The sequence below is a fragment of the Cydia pomonella genome, chromosome 3 (assembly GCF_033807575.1).
Source record: "Cydia pomonella isolate Wapato2018A chromosome 3, ilCydPomo1, whole genome shotgun sequence".
NCBI classification, from domain to species: domain Eukaryota; kingdom Metazoa; phylum Arthropoda; class Insecta; order Lepidoptera; family Tortricidae; genus Cydia; species Cydia pomonella.
The window spans coordinates 4,671,597-4,694,272 of NC_084705.1; the positions used below are offsets into that span (position 1 = coordinate 4,671,597).

General features: G+C 35.6%; 1 protein-coding gene and 1 long non-coding RNA gene across 2 annotated transcripts; both read left to right on the forward strand.

Annotated features, from left to right (window-relative positions):
- The first annotated feature begins 3,224 nt into the window (after nt 1-3,224).
- On the forward strand, nt 3,225-4,259 carry LOC133515859 (uncharacterized). The gene is made up of 2 exons (XR_009799101.1): nt 3,225-3,748; nt 3,848-4,259. It is a non-coding gene; the product is annotated as an uncharacterized LOC133515859 (long non-coding RNA).
- A 10,796-nt stretch (nt 4,260-15,055) lies between these two features.
- On the forward strand, nt 15,056-19,072 carry LOC133516615 (uncharacterized). Its single transcript, XM_061849627.1, has one exon. It carries the CDS (start codon nt 15,056-15,058, stop codon nt 19,070-19,072), a length of 4,017 nt encoding a protein of 1,338 aa, XP_061705611.1.
- The last annotated feature ends 3,604 nt before the right edge of the window (nt 19,073-22,676 follow it).

The window sequence follows — 22,676 nt, forward strand, 5'->3', positions numbered from 1 at the left end:
GATGACATAATTATTTGTACTTCCGATTTTGATGAACATATAAGGTTGCTCAATGCCGTTTTTGAAAAACTAAAATCGGCAAACTTAACTATTAATATGAAAAAATCATCCTTCTGTAGGAGTGAACTTAAATATCTTGGGTATTTAGTTGATCGATACGGTCTGCGAACCGATCCGTCTAAAATTGATGTAATTTTAAATTTTCCTACTCCCAAAGATGCTAAGGATATTAAACGTTTTCTGGGAATGTGCGGTTGGTACCGACGTTTCATTAATAATTTCGCAAAAATAGCTCGTCCCTTATCTCGCTTAACGAGTAAGAAAGTAAAATTTGAATGGACAGATGAAGTCAACGATTCTTTTAACATACTTAAATCTGCCTTAGTGTCTTCTCCTATTCTTAAATGTCCCGACTTTAATGAATGCTTCTATATCCATACGGATGCATCTTCGTACGCCGTAGGCGCTGTTCTGATTCAACCTTTTAATGGAGTCGATCATCCTATTGCCTACTGCAGCCGTACACTTAACCAACCAGAGACGAACTATTCAGCTACTGAACGCGAACTCTTAGCTGTGATTTATGGTCTTGAGCAATTTCGTGCATATGTAGAAGGGAGAAAATGTTATATTGTAACAGATCATGCATCTTTAAAATGGTTTCAAAACTTAAAAAATCCTACAGGACGATTAAATAGATGGGCGTGTAGATTGAGTCAATTTAATTTTGAAATAATTCACCGGAAGGGCAAAGAACATGTCATACCTGACTGTCTTTCTCGTATTCACGTCAGTTCTTTAAATTCTGCTACTATTCAAGATCCTTGGTATCTTGATCTATATAAAAAGGTGTCTGAAAAACCTACTCTCTTTCCCAACTTTAAAATTGAAAATGATAAACTTTTCCGTTACTCTAAGAATAAGTATCGTCTGACAGCTCAATTTGACTGGAAGCTGGTACTTCCTTATGAGCATCGTAATGGAGTCCTAAATAAGTGTCATGATGATCCTACAGCAGGTCATTTTGGCGTGGGTAAAACTCATTCCAAAATAGCCGACATATATTATTGGCCTACTTTATTTCAGGACGTCAAGGATTACGTCGACTCTTGTGAAATTTGTAAAACTTATAAACCTGTTAACTTAGCTCGTCCTGGTTTGATGGGTAATCCACGACGTGTATCGTCGCCAGGCGAAGCAATATCTTGTGATATTCTTGGTCCCTTTCCTCCATCTTATCTGAGAAATCAGTATCTCTTCGTATGTGCTGATTATTTCAGTAAGTATGTGACTTTGTTTCCACTACGCAACATAACTGCTAAAGCTATCGTTAAGTGTATGGAAAAAGGGATATTCCTTATACATGGGGTTCCTAAATATATATTCTGCGACAATGGTGTTCAATTTACTTCCAAAGACTTTCGAGACTTAATGTCCAAATATGATGTCCCTCATATTTTCTATAACCCTAGGTATCATCCTCAGACGAATCAAACGGAACGAGTGAACCGTGAACTAGTAAGAACCATTGCCTCATACGTGCGTTCTGATCACCGTAACTGGGATAAGAACGTATCGGAAATACAATGTGCATTGAATACAGCTCGTCACGAAGTAACTAAAAATACACCGTATTTCTTAACACATGGTCGTCAAATGATTCTAGATGGTTCCCTTTATAATAGCGAAGGTCCCATAGATCAAAACGCGCTCGAATTAGATACCAGTGGTGCTTTTTCTGAAAGACTTAAAGAGCTCAAAACTGTATTTCAAAAAGTGCGTAACTCGTTGATTGCCTCCCATGAACGTAACGCTAGGTATTATAACATGAGGAAGCGTCACGTAGAACTGGAAGAAGGACAAATCGTTTATAAAAGATGTTTCCCATTGTCAAATGCAGCAAAACATTTTTCTGCTAAATTAGCGCCCCGTTATGACAAATGTGTCATTCATAAAAAATTGAGTCCTCTTGTATACTCTTTAAAATCCTTAGAAGAAAAACTTCTAGGTAACTTCCATATAAAAGACATTGTACGTCCTGGTGAAGCCGAGCCGTCTTCCTAGCGGTACTCGTCTTAACACCAATTGGATACTTACACTTGAAAATATCCTATGTGATACTAAATATTGAACGTACCTACTAAACTGAAGGCGACCTGGCACAAGCTGGTTTTCATCAGACTGGGTATTTGTTCCATGTTTTTGTTTTTATTGGTACCGGGTGCACACGGACCAACATTAATCTTTCATGTGTCCTTATAAAGACATAAAACTTTAAATAATCTGAATAAACTGCAGAAACTTACTTTACTTATAAACCCTAAACGGGCCTATTACATGAAATATTATTAATTACTGAAAAAGGGACTACGTTCTCGCTAAACTCTGTACTGTAACTGAACTTTTGTTTGTAATTTTAGGAATTGTGTAATAGCTAGAGAATGCAGCTTGTTACATACTCCCACTACTGTCGGTGATAGGCAATTTCTTTAATAAAGGGAAGGTTGTTAACGTTGCCGTCTTTGACGTTTTCTTTTAGGTTTAGGAAAGCGCGCACTAGGAATAAGAAGGTTCGAACCAAAATTAGTCGTTAGATTTCCTTGGTCGAACTGATCATTCACCAAGTCATAGGTATAACTTTGGTTGTAAGACTTGTTTTTCTTTATAGATTATCTATGGTTTCTTATTTACGTTTCGTAGGTTAAGGTGTTCACTTCCTATTGGGCGTATATCATTAAAAAAAAAATTTTTTTTGAAAAAAAAAATTTTTTTTTTAACCCAACTAAAGATGAACTGTAACACTTTGGGGTATCCACCCAGTGTTATAAACAGCTGAGTAGCATATTGTATAGGTACTTTATAGGTTAGAAAATGGTATGTTTGTTTTGGTAAGATTTGGTAGTTGAAATGTCTTCGACACGGATGTCATAGTGGGTCAGTCAAGAACTGAGACCTGTAGTGATATTTTCAACTTTACCTATACGCTTTTAGCTATATTGAGTGGACAAAACTTACCGGAGCGGTAGGTCAGTATGTGCGTTCACTCCGTTGCATTTTGCGCATCCATGTCGTGTTCCTGCGTTGTGCTAGGACACAGGCACTTTGTTTGCGTTGGGATATATACATTTCACAATTGAAATACATTTTAAAACATAGAAATACCACGTATTAACAGTATGATTTCGATAAAACCGAGCAGTTGTTTATTTCAGCGGTAGACACTGTCGGCTGTCAATGTCATTTGGTTTTTTTTTTTGTCCATGGTTCCGTAACAGACGGTCGGTCACACTTGTTGTACGACAATAAACATATACTTGTGGTTCTTTTATCTTTTTATAATTTCCAATTATTAATATAGTCCGTATTATTTGCTTCCTAAAATGAGTAACTCTTTTTATTGTTGATATTTCGAATTATTCCGAGAGTCAAACCGGTCAGTTGTGGTATCCATTGAATGAGAAGGTTTTCATTCATCAGTTTGTCTGTGGTTTCTCGGATTGGAATTTTGATAAATCATTGTTCGATCGATCTTCAAGATGTAAAGGATCTTAGAAAATCTTTGGGCAATCAATCTTAGGGGTATGTAACCTACTTGAAGGTTTTATTTCCTAAAACTGTGGTAAATTCAAGTTAGTAATCGTTAATGTAATTTTGTTACAGCTCGTCCCAAAATGTGCATAATTTAGCGTCTTAGAGCCTACCTAAAATGGCGGCTGCTAATCTTTTCCCTTCAATTTAACATAACTTGGTGAGTTTCCACACTTTTTAAATATATAAAGAAGGAAAGGCGGAGGTAGTGTGTCCTTTCGCAAATGGGTTAATATAGTGTTTTATGTGGATTTTCCAGCAAAACCTAATGTCGTCAACCACCTCTTCGTCTTGCCACGCGGTCTGCAGGCGCCGTCGTTGGTATAGGAAATAATGGACCCGGCATAAACCCCGGTAAGTCATTTAATCGCTTCATTGCCGTAATTTAAATCGCGCTGTGCCTCAGTTTAAAATATAATTTTTCTATAAAACTAAACGTGTTAAAACATAATTTTTTTTAACCTAGAACATTTTCTTTGTTCTTAGGGTTTTTTCCTGGACCCTGGTTTTTTCCTGGACCCTGGTTTTTCCTGGACCCTGGTTTTTCCTGGACCCTGGTTCTCTAAGGCTGTGCCATCCGGTGGCAGCGTTCTTCTTGGCAGTGTCCGTGAAGTTAAGACTTTTATGAGATACCTTTAGTTAAATATGGACCCTTTACGCTGAACAGGTAACCTGTAATCCCTGTGAGCAATTGCTTACTGCTAAACATCCCCGGAGGTTGGGGCATAACTTTTACTTTAGACAGTGTTATGTTAGGAAGACAAATTTTGATATTGTTGTCCGTAGACACAGAGATGTCTATGATGTATTTAGTGTAAATTTCAAGAAATAGTGGTGTCACTAAGAAGTATTTAGTATTACTTATTTACTAATAAATAACTCGTGTTGACCGTAGCTGGTCATATATATTTAAGGAATAAAGGTGTGTATTAAATAAATTTGGGATTTTCATTTGGATATGTCATGCGCTTGATGAGGATAGTATCCTGGCGTCCTACCTTAAATTTTTGGATACCTATTCTCACTCCATAGTGGCCTGAACCGCGACCCTATCTATGATTGTAGTTAGCCGAAGGTATTTGTGAACTTTTCAGTAGTGAAGTTTGGTGAGTTCTGGATCACTCCATAGAAACACGTTTCCTTCTATGGAAACGGTCTTTAACAATAATAGAATCAGATCTTCTCCATATCCAGAGCTCACCCACACCTATTACAAGGTATGGTTAGCTTAAATATGTGGTTTTATAAAATTTGTGACCGCAGACCTCTGTCATGTCGCAACCGATTTGGATTTTTTTGATTAAATACATATTTATAGATTGGTAAATTTTGTCAAAATCTAGTTCTGATGATGGGACCTATTAGGAATCGGGGGAACTCCTCAAATCTTATAGGCATACATATAATTTTATTTAATTTCATCAACAAGTCAAGAATTTACATTAAAAAAAGTTATATTTGATTTAAGTTTAACGCAGACACACGAGCGGGCGCGTGCGTGAGCGTGACTAAGCAGGCTCGCGGGCGCAGGGAGGGCGCCGGACCGGCCGTGCGCGGGCGTGAGAGGGCGTTTCATTTACATTGTATTTTATTACAACTAAAGTGGACCTTAATACAGAGTAGGTAGGACCCGCCCGCCGAGCACACACACACATGATACATGCCAGCATGGTCACGCTCACGCCCGCTCACACCCGCGCTCACACTCGTGTATTGAGCTTAAGTGGCAAGTGGCACTCCTGAAGAAGATCATAACGAAACACCCCAACGACATGTTTCAGGTTTGGCAACATGTCTTCTTCGTTTAGTTTAGTCAGCAAGTTAGGTATGTTTTATAAGCAAAAAAATTATTAAGGTGCGTTCTGATGGTGGATTCCATGAACAATTTGGACAAATCAATCAATGTCAAATCACATATGTATACTTATAGCGATTTTTTTGATCTTAATTAACTTTATAGAGTTATAGCTTTTTTTCACAATCCATAACTCCCGTGGGAACAAAATAAGCCTTTGTCCTTCAGCACACCTGAAATAAGATCTTTTTCGAGCAAGTGTGATGAAATAGTTATTTGTACAACAAGAGAGCAAAGTTTGATATTTCTTCGAGTGCTTGTTTTGAGTCCCGTGCAAGCGAAAGATTCTATAATAGATTCACGAGCGTAGCGAGTGAATCTAATTTAGAATCTTGAGCGCAGTAAGGGACTCAAAAGCGCACGAGATGTAAATAACTTTGATCTCGCGTAGTACACAAAATTTTTCACGTCAGTCAGCCATCAAAAAATACAACCTGAAAAAATGTAATCCGTCTTCATCACTATTTCACTCATGTTTTCTGAACGTATTCTAACAATTAACTTTAATTACCGCAATAAAACAAAACGAAAGAAATTTCAATAAAATGATACGAAAATAATGAATTAACGAACATCAGTTGACAGTTCAATCGTCAACTTTTTTTTGTTAAAAAAAACTTTGTAAGATACGGTCCGTACTGCGGATACTACTATTTGTCAACTATAGTAGAGATCGTTAAAAATCGTTAAGTAGAATTATTTACTGCGTAACAATTGCGTAAATTTGTATAAGTATATTGTTTTGATTGTATAATAAAATACGTAAAATATGGGTATTTTTATTAAATTTTAAACTTTTATTTCATTAACTAATTATTACGAATGAAGACTCGTAGGGTGTTTTGGAACAATGCGGTCTGACTTATTTCGGGGGTCTATTATAAACCGTCAATATATCGTTGAATTACGTATGCACTTTTTGTCTCTTTCTTTTTGCTAATGACGTGAAAGAGACAAAGAGAATAGAATCCAAATACTTCGAACTTGTATTAGGCCCCGCACGTTGAAATGACATTCGAATATGAAGGTCACTTGAATGTTATTTTGTCTCACTCCGTGAGCAAAATGCGATTTTGCTCACTGTTTTTACGCAGCAAATTACCCTTGTTCCAGCTGCTGACGTGAAAAATATATTACAGGTACCTTAACCTTTTAGGTTATATTACAGGTACCTTATTCTTTTAGTCGAATACGAATATCAGTGCTCATTTATTTTTAATTTACAGTCTAATGAATATCCCATCTCGTATGACAAAATCAGGGGCCGCGTGGTTATGACAGAGTTTGGCACGAATTATCTGTCCATCTTTAGTAGCGAGGAACGTGCTTTTACAAATGTTGTTTTGAGTGCAGCGCCACGATATGGTGTTTCTGTGAACTGTACTGATGCCGAATGAAAAGCCTTCAAGTATTGCTGTCTCCCTTCCTCTGACATTTTTTACAAAGGTCACTGCAAACAATAAAGAACTACATATTAAATAAAATCCATAGTAATCACAATATTGGTATTTTATTTGTCAAACAAATCCATCCAAGACTACAAGATTAAAAAAAAATCGTAACTCGTTTAATTCATTGTAAAATATTTATTTCTAGCAAATAGCGACTCATAGATATTACATTAAAACTTAGTTTATATCAGTAATAAATCTAACAAAGACCCCACAATGTCAGGGAGTTGGCCCTGTGTAAAAGCACTAACCATAATGCTTCAAAGAAATAATTTATTTAAATATTATATAAAGCATTTATTAAAAACACAATTAAAATCATATCAAGTCAGATCCACGACGTAGGCTTCGTCAATATACACGTAAACAGAGATGTGAAAAATACTTTATAAAAAGTATTTAAATACAAAATACAAATACTTCCTTGATATACTATTTCAAATGCAAAATACAAAATAGTTTTCAAATTTGTATTTAAAATACTAAATACAAAATAGGTATTTTCAAAATGCTTTTTTAAAATACAAATACTTTGCGATAAATGATACTCTTAAATAGTGAATACCTAATCTGAATTAAAAAGTTAGTATTGCTCGGAATTTACAAGTTGGAAAGGCTTTCTTTATTCTTTAAAAATAGTGTGTATATCAGTCCTCTAGAGTGCAAATTTTGTGTCTCCTCATGTTTACCGGTTGAATAGACTTTTAAGTGATGGTTTTTAACGGTCAATTATTAAAAGCATTAATTTATATTTGTAATGTTTTACAGCTAGTATATACCTCTCGTTGGTTGGTGAAAACGTCTCGTTTGTGTTTCACCAGGGCAGAAAAGTTTGTTTACCTCTCGTGCCTTGAAACCCTTGCAACGCTTAAGATTCAACATTTTTAATCTCTCGCTACGCTTGTGGTCATTTGCGGCGTTACTAAACAGATTCACCAGTTCCATGTTAAAATAATAAATAAATATTATAGGACATTACTACACAAATTGACTAAGTCCCACAGTAATAAGCTCATTAAGGCTTGTGTTGTGGGTAATAGACAATGATAAATATTTATAAATACTTAAGCACATATACATAAGGTCGATATTTAAACGATAGATACAATAACAGCTTCGACAGGAAAACATAACTAAGTATGTAATAATAGTATTAAGCAAACGCGGATCGGTCCGCGCGATCTTGCCAACTATTATATAAACCCTAGAGGTTTTCAATAGTGGCTTATTGTGTTAAACCCTGTTTCAAAAAATTCATAGTGAATAAATACACAAAAAAAAAACAGAAAACACCCATGACTCAGGAATAAATATCTGTGTTCATCACACAAATAAATGCCCTTACCAGGATTTGAACCCGGGACCATCGGCTTCATAGGCAGGGTCACTACCCACTAGGCCAGACCGGTCGCCATAAAAGAATGAGAGAGTTGAAAGGATTGTAACAACGTCAGAAGAGATTGTAACTCCTACTTACTTCACCTAATAAAAAGTATTTTGTATTTTGAAAATAGAAAATAGGTCCCAAAAACAATTTGAAATAAAATACAAAATAGTTTTCTTTAAAAGGTATTTAAATACAAAATACAAAATAGGTATTTTGCATTTTGTATTTGCATTTGAAATACAAGTATTTCAAATAAGTCACATCTCTGCACGTAAACAAGCAAAACAAAAACATCCATAACACGCTTCGTCATCGTAATATACACCTATCCTACGAAATATATATCCACAACACGTTTCGTCAACGGCCTACTTATTATGTATATAACAAAAAGCAATAAACAAATAGAAAACCCCACTCTGATTTTCACCCGGACCAAAAGTGCCAAAAATACTGGCGGCATTGCCTCGTTGAATGGCCAGTGACATCTGTTGGACCAGGAAAGAACCAGAGCGAGAGTCGCAGCCCCTTTCTTTCAACCGACGCCCTATGCTCTTGATAAAGGCTTTGGCCTCGGCACACCAAGGCCCCGCCGTCTCAACGGCAACCGGGACAAAATCGTACACTTGCTCGAGGTTGGCGTATTTGCTGTGTTTTAACTTGGCCGCACTTTCAGCCGCTGCGCCTGCTTTGTTCACCGTGTGCGCGAGATGAGTAGGAGCAAAAGTACTCACATACGTGGCATCCCAAAGCAAGCTGCGGCCTTTCGCCCAAGGAACAAATAAATAAATAATATTAAATATTGACCTTAAATAATTGTGATCGTCTACATAGTTCAAATTGTAGGACCCTCTACGTTGTGATAAAATACCGTTATGAAATTCAATGTATTTAAAATTTTAATAAAATAATCTAAAAATCTTTTTCTTGTTTAAATAAAAAGCGGCTACGTGCGAGTCGGACTCGCTCATGAAGGGTTCCGTACCATTTATGACGTTTTAAAAAAAACTACTTACTAGACCTCATTCAAACCAATTTTCGGTGGAAGTTTGCATGGTAATGTATATCATATATTTTTTTAGTTTTATCATTCTGTTATTTTAGAAGTTACAGAGGGGGACGACGACACACATTTTACCACTTTGGAAGTGTCTCACGCGCAAACTATTCAGTTTAGAAAAAAATGATATTAGAAACCTCAACATCATTTTTGAAGACCTATCCATAGATAACCCACACGTATGGGTTTGATGAAAAAAAATGTTTGAGTGTCAGTTCTAAGTAAGGGTTCAAAATTTATTGTTAACCTTAAAACAAAATTATAAATAAATGTATACACTTCCTGATTTCACTGACTGTATTAGAAAATAATTACACTTTACTCTATTATAAAATAAAAAATACTCGTAAAATAGAGTTTTAAACCACTTAAAATCTCTACACAGATTTTATTGTCATTACGAACCACTTTTACTAGAACTAAACTTCTAGAACTTTACCTAATCTGCCTATGCAGATTCTACCTAACAATTACTAAGTTCAATGAACGCACAAATTGACTGGTTTCTGGCTAAATGTCACGACACGAATTCAGCCAGTCGTCTCAAGCCCCAAATCTCGACTGCCCTCTTGAGGGTCTATTTTACAATAATGTTCACACGCATTCATTTGTGTAACAGAATGACGTTATGTACACACATTTTGCAACAACATACGTCGTTTATTAGTTCGATAAGAAAAAGTTTTTAACTATTTAGATGACGTATGTGTCACCTTATTATAATTAACCTACGCCTTTTTAATCCGCATTTGCAACAGAACTCTTGTTTTAGCTAACGCACTTATGATAAGAGCATATCTTAAGAGCGGCGCGCCGAAAAGGGTAACAAGAAACCAAACCTATGATTTTGTGTTTATACTAGGTCAATTTCAAAGAACTTGCGACGTGTGAACATATTTTTAGAGATCCGCATTAAAATACTAGCTATTTATAAGTAGTCTTAAAGCTGTAACACTAATGGAATCGCCGGCATTTTAGCTAATTTAACCCCTTCGGTCATAATGCCTCCTCGGTGAAGGTAGCCAGATTTATTTCAAAGTCTGATATAAGTGCCATCTCGAATAATAAAATTAGGGGCCAGATGATTATGATCGAGATTGGCACGAACAATTAGGCCATCCTTAGTGGCCAGAAAGTGGCTTCTACAAATGTTGTTCTGCGTGCATACCCAGGATATTGTGTTGCGACGTATTGTTTTAGCGTAAAATGAGTAGCCTTTTACTATCGCTGTCTGTTTCCCTCTAGCATTTGTCACCAGGGACACTGAAAAGAAAATTATTGGTGCCATTAGTACCTAATAATACTTGTGCAAATTTTACTTAGATTCTATATAAGCAATGATATACATACAGGATGTTAGTAACCAGCAATCTTTTAAGATGTGAATATATATATATGTCATACTGAACAACTTTTTCCGTGGGAGCAACACTGAAATCGCAAAAAAATTACTCTCTCATAGAAAATATTAACATCAGACCAGCAAAACCGTATGAAACAAGCCAATGTTTTTTTCGTAATTTCAGAGGTTTTTCCATAGTAAAAGTTGCTCAGTGTAACTTTTATATTCACATCGTTAAATATTTCAGGTTTTTAAAAAACGCCTGTATAGATATTTATAGAACAAGGAACTTATACATACTCAAGGGATTAATTATTCATCTTCTGGTGTATATCTACAATAAACAATGTAAAAACGGATGCAGTTATGAAAATTACATTACAAAAGTTTTTAGTTTTAAAAACCATCTTTAATGTAAAAATGTTCAAATAAAAATAAAAAAAAATTTTTTCTTGTACATACTTTACTCATTTAATTACAGAGTAACGCACAAAACACTGAATCACAATTAAAACTATAGAATTAGGGGTTTGCGCTCAACGGCGAAGAATAAAAAATTATGTATTTTTTTCCTGTTGTCATAAAACATTATCAAAATTTTATAATCCTATACCACATTACCGAGACAAATAATCATTTATCGAAATCAGATCATATAAAAAAACTGTAAACATTTTCAAGGACATTTTATTACCCTATTTTCATGATATGGCATACATTTTCTGGTAAAATGTATGATCCACTAAAAATACAAAATTAACATAAAAAGAAGTTAATTAACGTATAATTATAGATATAATACTAATGTGTTGCGCGAGGGAGCTGCTAGCTTTGGGTCTCATTAATCGTCTTATTAATTTTTTATTATGATACATGTGAACAAATGATATCAAAATGTGAACGCTGTAAATAAAGCAATTATGGAAAGATATACAAACGAATCAAAGCCACTTCAGTTATATTTAAAATGAACTATTATCTTTATATATTGATATTAAAATAATACTGATATTTAATTTTATAAATGCTCACGAAAGTCTGATACAAACACCATCTCGAATGACAAACTGCGGGGCCCCATGATCGTGTTTAAAAGTGCCGCGTACAATTTCACCGTCCTTAGTAGCAAGAAAGGTACTTTTACATTTTCTACCGTTCGTACATTGCCAAGTTATTGTGTTTTTATGCAGTGATCTGGCGTAGTATGTAAAGCCTTTAAATATTGCTAGGTCCTTTCCTTTGACGTTTTTTACCAGAGTCACTGCGAACAATTACGAATTTTACATAAAGCTACAATTATAGACGAAGGCGAGTTCTGAAAAATATTTTACATTTTAGGTAAAAAATTGTTAAGAACAATACGAGTAGGTCAATTCGAACGCTCACTTTGACATGAAAATTATATAATTTCGTTATGAGTAGCGCGTGAATTGTCCGTACATGTAATAGCGCGAGGGAGACGCACGGGCTAATGAGAACAAAGGTTTATGTCAAAATGTAAATTTGAGTTGTCCTGGCTGGATACGGATAAAAATCAGTTCAATTGCATACAGTATATATCATGTATAGCCTAAAAATGTCACCCAGTATATATGTGACGACCGGTTTGGCCTAGTGGGTAGTGACCCTGCCTACGAAGCTGATGGTCCCGGGTTCAAATCCTGGTAAGGGCATTTATTCGTGTGATGAGCATGGATATTTGTTCCTGAGTCATGGGTGTTTTCTATGTATTTAAGTATTTATAAATATTTATATATTATATATATCGTTGTCTAAGTACCCTCAACACAAGCCTTATTGAGCTTACTGTGGGACTTAGTCAATTTGTGTAATAATGTCCTATAATATTTATTTATTTATTTTATTTATTTATTTATCATTATATTAATTTTCCTGCTGATTTTATTACATTACAAAAATATACGTGTCAACGCTTGATCGGTTTTCTTATTTATTTATTTGTAATTACAGGTATACAGTATAATGTCTAGGTGTTAAGATTAGTGTTGTGAATATCTAAGCCTTAAGATTTTGGTCTGTCATTTTAGACTTTAATAAAAATTCCATTTCGAATAATAAAAGTAGGGGCCGCATGATTATGTACGAGATTGCCCCGTAGTATCCTTCCCTCCTTAGTAGCGAGGAAATGGCTTTTACATATGTAATTGTAAGTGCACTTCCAGGATATTGTATGTTTATTTACTTTATTGGGACAGAAGGAAAAACCTTCAACTATTGCCGTCTCCTTTCCTCTTACATTTTTTACCACGGTCACTGAAAAGAATACAAATAATAAATTATGTTCATAAATAAGTATTTAGGTAATATACATTTTGTAGTATGGTTAACTCGTTCGCTTCTTTCCTATTATATAGACGTAGCAAAATGATGGAAATATAAAGATTATTTTGAATGAATGAATGAATGAAATCGTTTATTCACAATGAACATATGGTAACATATAAGATCTTAAATTACAAGCATTGTGTCCCATGATAAATTCAGTCTATGTAGACGTGTAACAGTTGTCAGTGATAACTTGATAAGATCACTCGGTCAATTAAAATGAATTATATTTACATGATTAAATATAATTTAAACAGTTGTCAGTGATAACTTGATAAGATCACTCGGTCAATTAAAATGAATTATATTTACATGATTAAATATAATTTAAACAGTTGTCAGTGATAACTTGATAACATCACTCGGTCAATTAAAATGAATTATATTTACATGATTAAATATAATTTAACATCAACTAATAAGAAATAATTTAATGCGGAGTCAATAGCATGAAAATATTAAAATTACAAAAAAAAAATTGTTGCTTCACCCTCAAGGTCCGATACATTTTTTCAGTAATTGAAAAATTAGATACACCAGAGTCGTTTCCTTTTATAATAATTTCTAGGAAAGTTTTCTAGACTTTGTTTGACCCAAATAGATAAAACAGGTATGAACGCGTACTGAGTGAGCTCGTAATCTTGGTAAATGGTATGTACTGTATTCAATTTTTAGTATCTATATTTAAAAATATTCAGCTCGAACAAGGGTAATTTGCTGCTTAAAATCAGTGAGCAAAATCGCATTTATGCTCACTGAGTGTGACAAAATGACATTCAAGTGACCTTTATATTGGAATGTCATTTCAACGTGCGGAGCCTAATATAAGTTCGATATATTTGGATTCTATTATCTCTGTCCCTTTCACGTCATGTGCAAAACGAAAGAGACAAAAAAGTTCGTAGAATTACGTATACTGACGGTTTATAATAGGCTCCAGAAATAAGTCAGACCGCATCGTTCCAAAACACCCTAGGAGTATTCATTCGTAATAATTCATTAAAGAAATAAAAGTTTAATAAAAACTGAATGAACTTAAAAAAATACAAAGATTATTACGCAAAGAAGATAATTCTACTTTTGAAGAGCCAACCTATAGTTGACAAATAGTAGTATCCGTAATTCGGTTTTTTTTTTATACCACGACGGTTAAGATTTCGATTGAACTGCCAATTGATGTTCATTAATTTATAATTTTATTGAAATGACATTCGTTTTGTTTTATTGTGGTAATTCCATTTAATTAAATATAAGTGAAATAATGATGAAGAAGGATTACACTTTTTCAGGTTATATTTTTACTTTCCAAATATGTTCTCACTGCTGACGTGATTTTTTTTGTGTACTACACGAGGTCAAAGTTATTGTTTTGTCGATTTCCGTCCTCATACTATACTTACTATCTAGCTGTACCTATAGATACTTATGCATTTTTACCCTCTCGTTCAGTTACAATAAAATCAGTTAAGAATCCAGACGCGTTTGCCTTATGATTCACCTGCAATCAAAATTGAACCTTATCCCGTAAAGAACATGGTCCATACGAACCAGGATGCTTGAACAGTGACACGTAAAAATAATTGGTTCAATAGAAAATTAGTGTAATTTCGGTGAAATAACGTTAAATACATACGGAAAAGTGGTTAATTAGTTGGATAAATATGTAACAAAAGTGAATTAAGCCAAATGAACTTTAAGGATTAAGACAATTCGGTGTTTTTACAAAAATAGTTTTGCAAATTAATTACGTGTGATAATCGCACAAAGGACAAGGTGTATCGTGGATAACATTTTTGTGTTGTTTAACTATAAATGAGACAGTACTGTGCCGTGTATTACAATAGTGAGTCGCTGTGATTTAGGTACATTTGTTGGACAATTTCGTGCGGCGGCGCTCACTTACCCTACACATAAAAAGTTAACAAAGGAGTGGAACTTTCCTACAGTGGTTACGTACTTTTATTGCTGTTTTTTCACTATATACGATAGACTATTAATTTATTGATTGTGATAGACTTATACTACAATGGAAAACATTGAAAAACATATAGTGATTCAAGCCGATACGCTTGAAAAGGTGAAAAAGGCGCACGTTAACTACAAAAAATCGCCTAAGGAGAGATTGACGGCTGGTTATGTAAAGGGAAGAATAGATACACTGGAGTTGTACTGGAAAGAGTTTAAAGTCTTACATGAAATGTTAATTTTGTCGATTCCTATGGAACAGCGTCAAGCTACAAATTATTTCGCCGACAACATGTTTGAGGAATTTGAAGAAGCGTATTACGCATACAAAGGCGAAATGATGTCTAAGTTAGATTGTATGGTGCCGACAAAAAGTGAGTCTAAACAAACACTTACACCTAGCACATCGAATAGTGGTGAAGTAAAATTACCACGTATTTCGCTTCCTTCGTTTAATGGCAACTACACTGAATGGCAGTCTTTCCATGATTTATTTATGGCATTAGTGCATAACAATGAATCTTTGCAAGATGTTCAAAAGCTACATTACCTAAAGGGCAGTTTAGCTGGAGAAGCGGAGGCATTATTACGACAATTTTCAATAACCGCTGAAAATTATAAAGAAGCTTGGTCAGTACTAAAGAAACGTTATGCCAATAAGAGATACATAGCAAACTGTGTTTTTAAGAAATTCTTTACACAAAAAACGTTAACACACGAATCAGCTACAGCATTAAGGCAACTGTTGGATACTTCGGTGGAATGTATGAGTGCGCTGAAACATCTAGGCTTACCTACGAATCATTGGGACGCAATTATTAACTACTCCATAGTGTCAAAATTAGACTCGAGCACTCATAAGGAATGGGAAGAGTTAATAAGCAGAGACGAGACGAACGACTTACCTAGTTTTGAAAAATTAAAATCGTTCCTGGAAAATAGATTTCGTACTCTGGAGATGGTTGAACCTGCAAGTAAAGTATACAAACCTGTGAAAACAAAGATGTTTCATGTTACTGCAACGAGCGAAGTGAAGTGTACATTCTGCAATGAAGATCATTATATTTATCAATGTAAACAGTTTTCCAAGCAATCAGTAGAAGACAGATACAGTTTCGTGCAGAAAAACAATCTCTGTTTTAATTGTTTAATACCGAACCACAATGTATTTAAATGTAAACAAAAGACAACTTGTCAGATTTGTAAAAGAAGGCATCATTCGTTATTGCACCGAGAGAAACAAGCAAGTGGAGAATCGCATACGTCTGGAGAAACAAATAACAACAATAAAGAAAAGATACAAACCGTCGTCGTTGCGCACACGTCGAGCGCATCACGAGTTCTACAACCTGGTCGAGGCACTTTGTTGACGACAGCACTGGTGCATGTCACAGCGGAGTCGGGGCAGTCACACGTGCTTCGGGCTCTCGTGGACCAGGGTTCAGAGGAGTCCTTCGCGACTGCAAGGGCGGTCGAGTTGCTGGGTTTGAAGAAAACTAAAATCAGCGGAGTGATCTCTGGTGTTGAGGAGTGTGAGACGACTATCAAACATAGGGTAACATTACGCATTCAATCAAGGTACGATATTTCCTATTGTATAAATGTAGATGCTTATGTATTGAAATCTATAACCCGTCAGCTACCATCTAGGGAAATAAGAAGTCTTAATTGGCCACAAGTTAACAAATTAGATTTAGCTGATCCCACCTTTGGCTCACCAGGGAGGATTGACATTCTTCTTGGTGCGAGAGTTTACAGCGAAATCCTAGAAGCAGGTTTAATGAAAGGACCAGGAAATTTTCTTGCTCAAAAAACACACCTGGGCTGGATTTTGTCAGGGGGTAATAAGGATACTAATGCATCATTTACTATTTCACAGCACATTACAAGTCTACATGTTACAAGACAAATTGAAGAAGATAATAATCTCCTGAAAAGGTTTTGGGAGGTAGAATCTGAACTATACACGAAGCAGAGCATGTGGACGAAAGAGGAAGAAAAGTGCGAGGAAATATATCAGCAAACAACAACGAGGGACGAGACAGGGAGGTACGTAGTACAGCTTCCTTTAAAGACAACTTTTGAAGACACTGTAAGATCGTGTGGAAATACAAAGCATCAGGCAGTAATCAGATTAGAGCAGCTGGAAAGAAAGTTCGCCCGAAACGAGCATCTGAAAGCAGAATACACCAGAGTTATACACGAGTACTTACAGTTAGGCCATATGAAGAAGGTCGACGCAGAAGATGAAGGTAATGCAGTATATCTTGCGCATTGTGCTGTAATAAGAGAAGATAAGGAGACATCAAAGCTGCGCATAGTTTATGACGCGTCAGCAAAGGGCCCAAACGGATGTTCCTTAAACAGCAGCATGATGGTAGGACCTACGATTCAGCCAGATCTTCGTAGTCTGGTATTTAGATGGAGAGCTCATAAAATCTGTGTTATTGGCGATATTATAAAGATGTATCGTCAGGTAAGAATGCATGACAAACACACAGATTTACAACGCATAGTATGGCGGGATAATACATCTGAGAAGATAGATAGTTACAAGCTACTTACGGTGACATTTGGGACAGCAGCTGCACCTCATCTGGCTGTCCGTACTCTTCAACGTTTGGCTGATGATGAACAACACAACTACCCTCGAGGAGCGGCGGTAGTAAGAAACTCCTTTTACATGGATGACCTTATGACAGGTCATGAAGATCTCGACGAAATGAAAGCAACCTGTAAAGAAATAAATGCATTATTAAAGGCAGGTGGTTTTGAGATGCAAAAGTGGTCTAGTAACTCTGAAGAACTCCTGAAGGACTTGGTTGATGGCACGAAGACTCCGGAACCTGTAAAAGACAAAAAAGAGATTAAATTAGATAAAATAATAAAAATACTGGGACTTACCTGGGATAGGAAGGATGATACTTTTCACGTTTCAGTAAACTTACCAGCAAGCAGGATACCTGTAACAAAGAGAGTGATTTTATCTGATGTTGCTAGCTTGTTTGATCCTTTTGGATGGCTCTCACCTGTTGTAATAACAGCCAAAATCATGATCCAAAAATTATGGCTTTGTCATTGTGGTTGGGATGATGAGTTATCTTCAGAGTTGGTTGACGAATGGATGAGCTTCAGAGACGAATTGCACGAGCTACAAACTGTTGAGATTCCAAGATGGATCAAGATGTCATCTCACTGCAAAGAAGTATATCTGCACGGGTTCTCTGATGCCTCAACACTTGCACTTGCAGCTGTTGTGTATGCAAGAGTTATCGACGAGCACGAAGTTGTTCATGTCACGATGTTAGCCTCTAAAACAAAAGTAGCCCCCCTGAAGCAATTGACGGTCCCGAAGCTTGAACTTTGTGCTGCGGTGATATTAGCAAAGCTGCTGCATGAAATTTCAAGGTTATTGAACATACCTATGCACAAAATCTACGCTTGGACAGACTCGATGGTAGTGCTTTCATGGTTGCAGTCCCCACCCAGCCGCTGGCAAGTATTCGTTGGCAACAGAGTGTCAGAAATTATCCAGCATATAGATAACGACAGGTGGAGACACGTTTCGTCGGAAGACAACCCAGCTGATCTTGCCTCAAGAGGTATCAGGGCAAGTGAACTAGCAAACAATGAACTTTGGTGGAGTGGACCCAGATGGTTAAAGGAGACAAACACTGAGATGTTAAGGGCCACTACAATTCCAACAACAGATTTAGAAAGCAAGAAATCATTCCACACTTCAGTACAAGACACACCTATTTGGGAGAGATTTTCGTTGATGGTCAGGATGAAAAGAGTGATAGCTCAATGTAAGAGATTTTTAGATTATAAAACCAGAAGACATGATATCTTGAGCGCTGCTGAATTGGATGAAGTTGAAACCTGCTGCGTGAGATATTATCAGAAACTAGTATATAGCCAAGAATTTGAAGACCTGAAAAAGAAAGGAAAGGTTAGAAACAAAAGTTCATTAATTAAACTTACCCCGTACGTAGATGAACACGATTTACTGCGAGTTGGAGGACGGTTGAGTAAAGCGTTGTCTAAAATAATATTGTTACCTAAAACTGCAGATTAATACACAGTTAACGTCTGGAGTGAAAAATAATGAGCTATGGTGGGCAGTTAAATTTATTTCGTATGTTCATAAATTTCAGGTACTAATAATGCTGGCCGACTGTAGTTGTAATTGGTAAACCTACTCAATACATAAGCACAAAGATTAGCGACATAAGCTATTTTCCTAAAATTTATTCAAAGCGCTAAATACGTTGTCCTATGTAATTTACGTTAAGTATAAAAAAGCTGCTAAGTTTATGTTATTTATGTATTTATAGGAGGATGCATTCGTATAAGACGGATCCCCTATGGGTTAATGCTTGATAATGGGTTACCGAGCGGATCGCAGACTTTCTTATAACCAGCGTTTAAGCATACCATTGTAACTTTATTACATGCAAATGTAATTAAATGCACAGGTAAAATAGGTTCGTAAACCTTTATTTGTTTAGAAATTACGTTTTTCCTTATTTACTTACCTATTCAACTTGTTTAAGTACAAAAAAAAATACAACGAATTGTTTGTTAAGATATTATGCTTCACGTCGTCCATAAAAGCGAACAAAATACATACGTATTACAAACATAGAACCTCCTTTTTATGAAGTCGGTTAAACAAAATGATTTACGTATACAGTCCACTAAAGTGTATGCTATGTAATAAGTTTTGTTATTATGGTTGACCTATTTAATATAGATTTTGTATTTAGAAGTAAGCTTAGGTACTAAAAAGTTAACAAAAGATACCCTACGCGGGCACGCAATTATTACCTCCGCGATGCAGGCAGTTAGTTGTTTACTTAAAGAAATTGAGCCTACTTTATCAGTTATCATGTTTCTTTGGTTCACGCCAGCGTCGCTCGAATTGTAATTAGTTATTTGTTATTATGCAAGTGAAATGCATTGAAATCATTAGTTTTGTTTATTAGTGTTGAACTTAAAACATACGGTTGTGATGTTAGTGCTTGTGATACCTAAGTGTTTGGATGCATTTGGATATTATTGTTCAAGCAACTATGTACGTAAGTTTTAGGTTATGTATTTTCCTTAGTTAAGTTAAAAACTGTTGTTTTTGGCGGGCGGTATGTTTTGTCGATTTCCGTCCTCATACTATACTTACTATCTAGCTGTACCTATAGATACTTATGCATTTTTACCCTCTCGTTCAGTTACAATAAAATCAGTTAAGAATCCAGACGCGTTTGCCTTATGATTCACCTGCAATCAAAATTGAACCTTATCCCGTAAAGAACAGTTATTTACATCTGGTGCGCTTTTAAGTCCTTTACTTCGCTCAAGATTCTAAATTATAGAATATTTCGCTTGCACGGGATTCAAAATAATCACTCGAAAAAATATCAAACTTTGCTCTCTTGTTGTACAAATAACTATTGCTATTATTTACTTTAAGAATATTCTTTACACTTATTTAATGCAATCGTATTCTTGTTTATTATTCTAGGATTATATTATACTTATAGATAGATTTATTTCAAAAACGAAATAATGGACAGTATTGTTGTTACCCACTTTTGATGGCAAAAAATGGTACGAGTACATAAAGAAACAGGTGGGTACAATCTAAATTGTTTGAGTGTGCCACTTATGTGCGTAGTACCTAATAAATGTAGTGACCAGATTTTAGAATTGATCATTTCATAATGTTTCAATTTCACGAAATTATCGGTTGACGACATCATGAAAAAGTCAAACTTAACCTAACCATATCATGAAGTGATCGATTCCAAAATGGCATTTCATGAATGATCAAATTGTATGATGTGGCCACAACATAAATGAAACAACTTATAGGTCCATTTTCAGCATTTACTTTTCTATAACAATAATTATATCGGAAAATTACCTACACGGCCCGATTCGGAGAATGATAAAGACACGTTTAAGATCTTGGAAAGATTTTAAAAAGATCGATAACTAAACTAAATGTCAAAATTGACGTTTATTTCGATTCTGCTGTGATCCCAATAAGATCTAACTACGATATTTAATCAAAGTGACACCGAATCGAGCTGTTTCTGTTAATTATACGACATACAAACGATAACTAATTGAGAACTTATGGTTATCACATTCACATTCTTCGAATCGGGGCGATAGTAAAAAAAATAGTCTTATTATGTAGCGAAGTTTTTAATTTCAATTGCTTACAACCAGTAACCATATTTTTTAAATTATTAACAGATGGCAATTCTCCAGATTACTTGAGCTTGAGATTCTAGCTCAAAGTTTTATATAAATTCCATTTCGAATAATAAAATTAGGAGCCCCATGATTATGTTCATTAGGCGCACGTATCATTTGCCCATCCTTACTAGCAAGGAAGTGGCTATTACAAATGTTACTATTCGTACACTGCCAAGATATTGTGCGCTTATTCACTTTGTTGATGCAGAATGTATAGCCATCAATTATCGCCGTCTCTTTTCCTCTTCTATTTTTTACAATGCTCACTGTAAAAAAATACACAAACAATAAGGTCACGGTACACTCTATAGGTCAGTGAACATAAAAGTAACGGATCAGACCTAATTCTTTAATAACTTAACAAAATGAGATACGCCTCTCTTTCTAGAACAATTAGAATTCGTGCTCAAATCTATCTATATAGGATTTCATCTAGCAACAATGTATGTCAAGTGTTATATAGGATATCCGCCATTCGAAACTGCGTTCAGTCATTTTAGATTAAATATAATACTTACTTGGACAATCAGTAATCATGGCCGATACAACGTAGGTACCTTCGCGTTTATTTCTTTTAAAGTTAAAATATCAGTTATTTTGGGTTTTTTGCCTTCTGCATTCTATTTTATTGTAACGACCGAAACGAAACCAATTTTATCTCACTGACAAGGTACTGATTTTTAAACCCCTTCTTAGTTTTCGGTCGCATTTTCGTTCTTTCTTTATTCTATTCCTAACAAGTTTTGATCGGAATCTATAGCAATTTATCTCTATTTGTATAGTATTTCGGACTTGCAGATGCTTTTTCTTCCACTGGTATTTTTTTATACTACATCGGTGGCCAATAAGCATACGGCTCGCCTGATGGTAAGCAGTCTCCAGATGAGTTATATGCCCGTTACCGACCCTAACAACCCTCCCTCCCCTCGCTGAGCTCTGGCAACCTTACTCACCTGCAGGAACACAACACTATGAGTAGGGTCTAGTGTTATTTGGCTGCGGTTTTCTGTAAGGTGGAGGTACTTCCCCAGTTGGGCTCTGCTCTAGATCTGGAATAAGATCCGCTGTGCTGTGCCCTACCACACTAAGCTAGACGACTTTCACAATGCCCATACCGGTCTTGTGGACGTAGTTTAAGGACGTACCCGGGTCCAAAGGACGTATCCGGGTCCGGGTATTGACGCTAACTGTACAAGCACATTGTGTATAGTTACGAAGTTATTTGAATTTCCTTTAATCTTCATCAGTATATGACAATCATGCAGTTTTACAGTAGCCAATGGTGGCTATTGACGATTTGGGATAGGTAATACCCTACGAATGTGGACCGTGTTAGTACCTAATTACTCGTATGGTTTTAAAATACTAATGGACAAATATACAGGGTTGGTCTTTATATAAATTCACTATTCTACTTC

Coding starts and splice junctions, on each gene's coding strand:
- LOC133516615 (XM_061849627.1), top strand. CDS start 15,056: ATGGAAAACATTGAAAAACATATAGTGATTCAAGCCGATACGCTTGAA.